General features: G+C 42.4%; 1 protein-coding gene across 2 annotated transcripts in view; it reads left to right on the forward strand.

Annotated features, from left to right (window-relative positions):
- Positions 1 to 7,400, forward strand: part of LOC138503497 (astacin-like metalloendopeptidase) — a 194,988-nt gene extending 187,588 nt beyond the window's left edge. Inside the window, exons 10-14 of one of the 2 annotated variants that reach the window (XM_069623277.1) lie at positions 2,267 to 2,382; positions 2,554 to 2,779; positions 4,401 to 4,519; positions 4,659 to 4,884; positions 6,377 to 7,400. In XM_069623277.1, the coding sequence (XP_069479378.1) occupies positions 2,267 to 2,382; positions 2,554 to 2,779; positions 4,401 to 4,519; positions 4,659 to 4,884; positions 6,377 to 6,387 (698 nt within the window). In that variant the 3' untranslated portion in view covers positions 6,388 to 7,400. Of the gene's footprint in view, positions 1 to 2,266; positions 2,383 to 2,553; positions 2,780 to 4,400; positions 4,520 to 4,658; positions 4,885 to 6,376 lie in introns of those variants that run through there. The other variant, XM_069623278.1, reaches the window with a different exon arrangement.
- The last annotated feature ends 3,144 nt before the right edge of the window (positions 7,401 to 10,544 follow it).

Here is a 10,544-nt window from a genome sequence, read left to right on the forward strand (position 1 = left end):
GGACTCTTCTGCACAACAATTTGACAGAAGTCCTTCAAAGGCTCCATGCCAATGAGGACTCACTGTAGGGGAAAAAAGAACTCACAATCTTAAACTGGCACGCAGGATGCCGCTCATCATTTAGGGACAATGATACGAGCAATATGATTTTCAGCGACCAGGACCTCGTCTTTTTCCAAGAAACATGGCTCATGTAAAATGTTCAAGTTGATAGTTTTACAATAATAAATCAACTCGCTGTACGTCCAAATGGTGATAGGCCATCATGGGAACATCTGATAGTGATTCGAAACAGTATAGGATATGCAATCAGCTGCTTGAGCTGTGACATTCCAGGGATCCTTGTTGTAAGATGTGTGATTAAATGGGGAGAAACTATAAGAGGTCCGATCTAAATTAACATTTATTGAAACCCGTCAATTAAGGGTATTGTACCTTTTCTTGATGCACTTTCTACTATTCTCACTGAAGTATACATTACCCTTGCAATGATCTTATTATGCTGGGTGGGAACTTCAATGCAGTAGTAATAGATCTAATGAAGAATTTTGGGACACTCTATTCTCCGATTGGAATCTCATGATCCTTAATGGCAATGTGGGTAATGACCTTCTTCCTTCGTCCATATGGTCTAATGAAAAGGCTGAGTGCACAACCGATTACATCATGGTATTGGCTGAACTTTTCCATCACTGTACACAATTTAAAGTTGTATACATAAAACACAGTGACCACAAATCCCTAAAGGCTTGTTTCTGTCTCGAAAGCTTTAGCATTAACCATATGCACACTCATAACCTCATGTTGACTTTTTATGGGACCTAGATCGCCGACAAATGAAAAAGAATCTTAAGATCAACATTTTATCTGCATTCTTCTGACAAAGAAACGTATACAAAAAAAACAGTTCAATAAAAGTACACAAGCACTTAGAAAAGAAGGCCTAGATTAAAAAAACCTTGATAGGCAAAATTAAAGATCTAAACAATAAGTATTGACATTGGTCCCAAACCCAGAGAATAACACGCAACATCCGTTATAGCGAAGCCATGCTACAAGCCCTACTCCTGTCACAAGGAAGAAACTATTGGCTGATCATCAATGGCCAAACTTCGCTCACAGTTCGATTGAAAAGTACTACTCATTTATAAATCCATCTTAGACCCATGCAAACACTCTTTGTACAAAAATATAAAAGATCATATAGTTTCTGACAAAAGTGAATTCTTGTCTAAATTACAAAGAGATGTTGCCCAAATCCACTTGAACTGCGAAGTATCAAGCAAAATCTTGATCTTGAATCCAGAAAAAGCAAAGTAAGCCTTACTGAGAACTGATTGGATCACAACTAGATCATCTTTTTTCAATTTTAAAAGCGCAAAAAAATTCAGCTTGTGTGAGAAGCCAAGTAAATATGCATTGCCATACCCCAATGGCGTGCCGGACTACTGCACTTTCGCCTAGATTTGGTGAAAACAAATGAAAACTATGAGAATATGGCAACATTTAGAAAACAAAGAAAGGGAATGCGATCAATGTAGCGAAGGGTATATCCAAGATATAAGACACCTTCTAATAACTTGTACAGCCACATTCCCAGCAAGAGCAAAATAATTTTCTAGATTTGTCCACCATATTGGGAGGCTAAACACCCAAGGATTCTGGCATAGGCTGTCATCTGGTAAGGAAATCTTCTTATCTATATAGCTTCTGAAATTGCTAAATGAAATACACCGTATAAGACTATCCTTGTAAGAGAAAATGAATACCACTTCTCAGCTAATCTTCTTATCTATTTAGTGTTTTTACTTTGTATTTCTTTTTTCTCTTTTTTAAATCTAAAGGAACTGTGTAAAAAAGTCTATGTATGACTAAAGGCACAATAAATAACTAAATAAAAATATTGATATCCTCTCCTCCTATCTCCGCAAACTATGAACTCATTTGATGCCATGCTTTTCACCTTCCATAAATTCCCAGTATCCGTCCTTCCATGTGATACCAACCTCACCCTTGTTCTGACATGTTATTCTACCCTGCCTCCACCTTGTGGTTTTTGGCACATTTTGCTCTGTGCTTTTCATAATGTACTTTGTAGAAGGAAGTTTTTCATATTTATGGTTGGTTTGAATGATGCATATTCTGGAATGCTACAATTGACAATGGGAATGAACTTTGGACATCCTTGGTATTTTTAAGGCATTATCTACTGGTAAAGAGCTGTGATAAGACCACCTCCTGAAAGGATCTTCATTCCTTTCTGTAGGCATGTGCCGCACTATCTCCAATGCCGGCTATGGATTTGTGAATTCTACTAACTACCCATCCCAGTACCCAAACAATGCCAACTGTTCTTATCTGATGCGAACCCCTGGCTACCAGGTAAGGCTGCAGAAATTGCTGAGCAAGGTTAGTTAAACAAGATCTCTCAGAAGTTCACTGAACTCATCCAGTTTGTTAGTAAAGAAAACAGAGAGCTATTAGCCCGATGATGAGGGTGACTCAAAGACAGGCTGGTATTGTCAAACCTAATTCCCTCACCTTCTCTTCCAGATATTACTTACATTTCATGCCTTCGATATTGAGTCCTCCCCAAACTGCAAGTCTGACTATGTGACAGTTTATGATGGAATCACCAGTGATGCACCCATTTTGTTGAACAAGGTGTGTGGGAATGGAAGCATGCCCCCAGTGGTGTCATCTGGGAATGCAATGCTGCTTCAGTTCATCAGCAATGGCGCCATCACATCCAGCGGGTTCAATGCCTACTACCAGAACAGTATGAGTCTTTCTCTTTATTGTCTCACAGTTATTGGAAGAATGACATTAACCCCACCATCCCTATTCATCAATACCTTTCATGAAAGAATCCTCCAGAATTATTACTATAACTTTATCTCATGGTTGATCATTTCTTTAGCAATGCCAATAGACTCATTATAAGGTCCCTGGTCCAGAAGAAATGCTATTAATTCTGGCACCAGCATTTTCTATGGTCTGGGTAAACACAGGTTTGCCTGTGGGGGCAGTAAACTATCTGCATGTCTGACCTGCCAGGAGTTCAGGCCCCTACCGGCAAAAATAAATGCCGGAATCACCAGCACGGTACTACCAATTCAATCCAATTCATGGGGCCTCAATACGAGTTGGGCGCAAAGGGATACCGGGCACTGGTAAGGACACCAGTGCCGGTAACCCCTTTGCGCCCTATTCCGAGTACCCTTAGCGGGTCCCTTCCTTAATGCCTGGTTTTACCAGACATTAAGGACGGGACCCGTTAAGGGACTTTTGAGCTAATGATGGTACCGAAAATTGCGGTACCGTTATTAGCGCCTTCCCATTGAGCCCTATGGGGGCTCAAATGGGAAAGGGGAGTGGCTTTTTCAATGGGGACTTACTGGTCCCGCAAAAGTCGGAGTAGACCGGTAAGTCCCCATTGAACCAGGGCGGACTCGGTACCGGTATTGGAGGTAGTCATGGAGCTAATGGCGCCATGATTACCTCCAAACTCGGAATGAGGCCCATGGAGTCCCATTGAATGGGAACTTACAGGCATCTCTGTTGCCTGTAATATCCTGGTAATACCTGGCTATCTGGCGGCAGAAATGGTTAGGCAGTTTTGCTGGTATCTCACTGGAATTATGAGCGGGATACCAACAAAACTGTAATTAGGGCAATAGTGTTATGTGTATTAAGAAAATAGTTCTGTAGTGCTGAAACATGCAACAAATGTATTCGGTCGGGCACAATGGACTGAAGACAGATGTTCAAAAATGTTTTCCAAGAATATGTGCATTGGAAGGCAGAAAGAAATTGCTGCTAATCATTAAAAAAGCTCCTTGTGCAGCCTACGTCCTAAGGGAGAGAGTGAGTGATGGATGGTTGGATGGATATATAGATTGCTTGCAACTACACTGCATACTATGGGGGTTATCACAAGTTGGTCGGTATCCTGGCGGTAAATCCGCCATGATACCACCCAATGCAAATAGCGCTTCCATAACTCGGTCCAGTATTAGCGCGGGATCCCAAGTTGTGGCAAGGCTGTAAATCCCATTTTATTAAGTGTCCTTAGGACTCTATGCGGTGCAAGTTGCACCGAAAATGGGCAGAAAGTCAGCATATTTATCTCCAGCTCAAAGCTGGAGGTGAATCTTCCAACTTTCAAACCAAGCTCGGTATTGGGTGGGGCGGTAATGTGGCAGTAATAGTATTACTGCTGCATTTTTACCACTCCGCCCAACCCGCGATTAGGCCCTAGAGTTCATCTTATTTAGGTCATGGTGAAAGTGTGGTGCTTAGCTACTGCTGATAAAAATTCACACACAAGTGCTCCATGAGAGGGTATGGAACAGTAATATTTCATAACAATGAAAGTGATAGTTCTCTTTGCTTTACAGAATATTGTGCCCATGCATACACCACTCCTTCAGGGAATGTCACATCTGAAAACTATCCCCATGATTACCCATCTAACATGGATTGTGGATATCACCTTTGGGCCCCAGCAGGGAACAAGGTGAGCCCCAGTTCTGCATTATTTACTCCTGTACTGAGAGAGACACAAAGAAATGGCCTCGTCAACTCTGGTGATAGACCACAAAGTCACAACACAGGTCTTCAATAATATTTCTTTTCCTTTCTGTGTCGTAATGCAGATTTCATTGACCTTCGCTGATTTTAACTTAGAGCCAGACTCTACGTATTGCCGTATCGACTACCTTTTAATCTACAATGGTGGCACAGACAAATCCCCACTTATAGGCCGATATTGTGGCTCCATTGCAATCCCCACAGTGGTTTCCAGTGGGAACACTATGCTGCTCGTGTTCCACAGTGACCCGACTGTACAGATGAAAGGATTCTCTGCTACATACACCATTGGTAAGGCCACATCTTCTAAACAAAATGCTATGTTATGCTACTTTCTGTAATATGTTTTGTTATGAGGTGTTATGTTATCTTATTTTGCATCACATTATGTTATAGTGTGCTTTGTTACATTACTCAAAATAAGTTTGTGAAACACACATTATTGCATTTGCTTATGGAATGTGATCATAATAAAGGGTGTCTCCAAGAGCTGTTTAGTGAGGGGTGGAGGAGAAAGAGCATCCCTCCCAATGAATCGTAGTGTACAAACTGAGCTCCCCTCATTCGTTAATCTACACAAACAAGGGTCCACAAGAAGATTTCCAAAGAATCATTTTAGCAGTAGCACGGAGTATAAGATGAAGCAGTCACACCTGGGTTTTAAAGACACAAGCATAAGAACCCCTCACAAGAAGAACCCCACTACTAGCTATTGGAGTTTGTAAAGTATTCACTTCCTTCAACACCACTTATAAGGGCTCTTAGACCAAAGGTCCGCAATGCCTGCAAAAGTCATTCCGAACTGTCTACAGCAAGGAAGGAACTTCAGTTTAACCCCGCCATCCCTATTTAACTGTCTGCCCGTGTTGCTGCATAACGCTGTTTGGATCTATCTGTGCCTTATTTATGTAACCAGCGCCATGATGCCTATGGGTTTGGCATGCTATACAAATGTTAAATAGATCAAATCAAATAAATAAACATAGTGCAGGCAATACTCCACAAGGTATATGATTGTAAAAACCATAAGAACAGGTCCACAGGAATTCTGCACACAAAGCACTGAAACACACTCAAGCCATCAACTACGGCACAGCCAAACAAACTGCTCTTGAGAAGATACCTGAAAGTCAAGCTGTCCCAGCAAGCATTCTGTTGAGTACCTTGTCAAAAACATGCAACAGGTAATGCTGAAGAGAGGAGCCTCTATCAATCTTTAAAGGACTCCCTCAATGGATTCATAGCAGAGAGTCTGCAACCCTTCTATCACTAGCAAATGCTCCCATGTTCACACTGTCACTATCTCGAAAGATTCTGCACTTTCAGCCCAACAGAAGGTTCATGACTATCCCTCCCACCTGAAAAACGACATACTCTTGTTTACAAAGATGTTAGAAGACACCATCCACCTAGCGAATACAGGAAGATGAATTAAATGCATTTGTCTGACGACTTGTTCCTACAGCCAAAGTACTCACCATCTCTAGCAGTACACTTTCAAGAAATTCAAGTGGAGTTAAATCGAATACATTCACGCAGCAGTAATCACTGCATACAAAGGGACTTATGCTGAAAGATGCTAATGTACCGTACGATTTTATGATATCCCAGTGCTAAAAAACAATGTCAGAGAATTGATATTGCATATCACTCTTAACCTAGCAAACATATGAATGGATGAGTTAGTGTACATCATTTAAATGCAATTCCACTGCTAAAAACACTTCTTAATCTTCTCCAACATTACTAGATCTCACATCTCTTTGCCTGTTTTTACTTTCAGTTAAGGCCTAGGAGCAACAATTGATTGGCAACGAATTTCAAGATTGTCCTGTCTACAAAATGCCATCCTCGCAATAGATGGAAGAGGACTCTTTGACATGCTTCTTCTTCCTTTTTACCTGCCTTTTATACCTGGTGTCTCCTTTGTTTTTATTCTGCGTTATTTGTACTGTTACATACTTATTCGTCTGTGGGTACCTGATGGCCATGGATCTGGTGATAGAGCAAGTGGTTGGGAATTATCTGTATTCTTATGTTGAGACCTGTGTAATGATGTGGGATGGACATATCTAATGGAGTTCATGTGAAGCTTGAAATATGATGCTATTCATTCCTTTTTTTACAGACACATGCCAGTAAAATAACACTCCATTGTCTGTGCAGGACATCTTAAGGAAATCTGACGTATGAATCGGAGTGTCAAAGCCGCCATTAGGCACCACATAGTTCAATCAATATTATTCTTCCACAGAGTTTGTATGCATGTATATTTGAATCCTTCTAGCAAATCATTGCCAATTTACATTTGGCCAAGTTAGTATATAATTGCTTGCTTCCAATGTAACCACTGTTATATTTAGCGTGAATAGTCTGTGTGTGTTGTGGGAGAGGGGGAGGTGTGTTATATCTAGTGCTTGTCATTGGTCCTTTTTGCCTGCTGTTGGTGGAATGTTGCCAATTTACATTTGGCCAAGTTAGTATATAATTGCCTGCTTCCAATGTAACCACTGTTCTATTTAGCGTGAATGGTCTGTGCGTGTTGTGGAAGAGGGGGAGGTGTGTTATATCTAGTGCTTGTCATTGGTCCTTTTTGCCTGCTGTTGGTGGAATGTTGGTGCACGTGGATGAATGACAGCTCAGAGAATGTTGGGTGAATGTGATGTATGTATGTTCTATGAATGTCAGTTAGACCTGAGCTGTGAGTGCCCGAGGATGGACCGGTGAGTGTCCTCCCCAACGTGTCTGTAAGAGTAACTGCAACCCTGGAACTACAAGCAATAAAGGAACTTAAGTGTACATGTGGACCCCTGGAGATATTGCATGTATCCTGAGTAACTTGCATGTGTTTCTGTGGTATACTTACCACCTACCACATCATTGGTTGATTGCATTATTCCCACTTTACTGATCATTGGCAGTTTCCATTGTGCAGATCATGTAACATTTTGGTATACCAAGTGAGATCATCATTGCAATCTACCATTTTGCCACACAGTATATTATTTTTTAGTGTCTAGCAGGTCTAGTTGTTACATAATTGCTAGTTTGTATTATTCCCAGTTAGGATATAGTTTTCCATTATACCTTTTTAGCACATGATGGCAAATTTTCCATTAGCTCAACTTAAAACATAATTCCGCTGCCTCGACTACCCTCTCACAGAAGCATTCACTTCTGCTGTAAATGCTGTGAAGAGAGGAGACCAATACTCCACACAGTAGTTTAGGGCTTTAGCGTACAGTGAGACTGCCACCTATCAAGAACATTGCAGCAACAACTCTGCCTCCCCATCAGTGCTAAAACCTAGCCTCCCTGGCAAAAATGCAAGCCAATAGCAAACAGGTCTGGGAGGGAGCTGACACCTTGTCCCTCTGGGAATTTTTTTTGTCTCATGCCCATTATTCCCCACAGCAACAGTATAATGACCCATGTAAGCTCTTTGAAAAACTGGAGAAATTACCGAATTCACCCAGCTCGTATTCCCAGCATTTGTATTCTGTGTGGGCTATTGCAATGGCATGATTTCTATGTGTGAAATCACTGCACAATTACCGAATATGTATTGGTGCTAGTACTTAGGGTATCACCATCGAAAATGTAGTCGCTGTGTCACTAACAGAATTCCTTTTTTTCTACCAGCTCTATAACAAGTACAAATTAGGTCAGGTCTTTTCCCTGTGCTAAGACTAGAGCTAATGCCATCCTAGCAGGGACTTCAACCGAAAACATCAACAAACTCCAACTCTGCCAAAATAACGTTCTCAGAGCAGTCTGGGGCATGAAACGCTCCCATCACATCACACAAATCAGACGGGAGGCTCACTGGCTCTCCATCAAAGCTTGTATCGAATTTAAACTCCTTAGTATCACCTACTGTTGCTTATACAACACTGCCCACCGACCCCACGAACCGTATCACCAAGAGACACAATCTGCTCAATCTCCATTGCTCCACCAGATCGGCCTTGCACATAACTAGATTTGCCAAAAAGAGAGCTGGGGGCTCCTGCTTTACTACCATTGATCCCACCCTCTGGAACGCCCTCCCTCAGCATATACAAGACAAACCTGCTTTTGCACTCATCCAAAAGAAAGTTATAACTTCACTGTTCGACGAAAATGTGTAACTCTTACAGCCTTCTGTCCACGTTGAACATGACTATCTTTGATGAATTGTAATGACCTTACTGTTCCAACCATCTTGTAACGCACTATGTACCGCCTTTTTAGAGCCGTGATACCTCTGGGTCTGGGCGCTACCAACAAATAAATAATTAAATACATATGGGTCATTTCACTTACATTCCACGTTGCAATATGGCAATTCTCAACACCAGAATGACCACATCTAGCCTGGTTTTTGCACTGGAATTAACATCAGAATAAGTGTAGTTACTCTGCCAGGCTTAACTGTGACACAGATACTGGGCCTCATTACAAGTGTTGCGGAAAGGCAACAATGGTGCCAGTAATGCTACCGGCGCAGTTGTTACCTCTCCGCAACATTATGAGTATGCTCACGGGTGCCGCTCTGGAATGCCTGGTCAGACCAGGCGTGCAGAGCGGCACCCGCGAGCAGTACTGGATGGCAGCAATGGCCCGGTTATGAGCGGGGCCGTTGTTACCATCCTCCCCATTCACATTGAGCCCTATGGGGGCTCAAAAGGGAATGGAGACGTACCGGGTCTGGGTCCCGCAAAAGGGATTTACCGGGCCCTCCAAGATCGGAATGGCCCAGTAAGTCCCCTTTTGGGGGACCCGGACCCGGGTTTGGGGGTATCCAGGCCCTTATTAAGGGCATGGCTACCTCCAAACCTGTAATGAGGCATTGAAAAGATAGTTATTGGGCCTAATTATGAATGTGGCGGAAAGGCAACAACGGCGCCGGTAGTGCTACCAGCGCCGTTGTTACCTCTCCGCCACATTACGAGTTCTGCATGCTACTAATGAGGGCACAGCTTCTGCCAAACTCGTAATGAGGCCCATTGTGTTTGAAATACACCTGGCAATGTGTGCCTGCCATAAATGTAGTCCACACATGCAAATATGCAATTTCAGTGCAACTGCTAAAATAAGATTAGCACAGGAGCTAGTATGTGTATGCCTACATCAAAACAGAGTTTCTTAAAGGCATGGTCTAGTAAAGAAATTATTTAAAAAATAGATAGCCAACATAAAAAAAAATACTAGCATTCTCTTTTTTAAAACTTCCTATATAAAATTTTGAGCTATTCAAGCTCAAAATTCGCAAAAGCAAGCACATGGGCGCATCCATTTTGTGAAATGGATGCCCTCCTGTGCTGGCTTTTGCTTTTGCGGCACTAATGAAAGAAAAGCCAGCCAGCTGTAGTAAACAAAAGCTACCGCTGGGTGGCTTTCCCTTCATTAGTGCTGTACGCGGAGGACGGGGACCAGAGACCAGAGCAGGAAAGCTGCAGCTGAATCTCGGTAAGTGCTATTTATTTTTTAAAAAAAATAAGCACTAGCTGCGTTTTTTTTCTAGGTTTTCCGGGCTGGAGGAGCCCGGAAAACTTAGAAATAAAACCGCAGCTTTAAAAACGTTGTATTTATGTTTGCGGTCGCTTTTGAAGCGACCGCAAACATAAATACAACGTTATTGTGTTGGAAAACGCTGCGGTTTTTCTTTTCAAGTTTCTCAGGCTCCTCCGGCTCGGAGGAGCCTGAGAAATTCGGAAAGAAAAACTGCAGCGTTTTCCAACACAACCGTGTTGTGTTTCTGCCTGCTGTGGCTATCACTTTGGGTCTCCGGTGCTCCCAGGGGAGCACCGGAGACCCAAAGTGAAAGCCAAGGCAGGCAGAAACACAACACGGTTGTGTTTACATGCCGCGTAGTATTTCTGCCTACAGCTGATTTCCCATTTGGGGCTCTCAGGCTCCCCACGGGGGGCCCGAGAGCCCCAAATGGGAAATGCTAAATGCTGCGTTGT

This window comes from Ambystoma mexicanum, chromosome 11 (assembly GCF_040938575.1).
Source record: "Ambystoma mexicanum isolate Mex_15411 chromosome 11, UKY_AmexF1_1, whole genome shotgun sequence".
NCBI lineage: Eukaryota > Metazoa > Chordata > Amphibia > Caudata > Ambystomatidae > Ambystoma > Ambystoma mexicanum.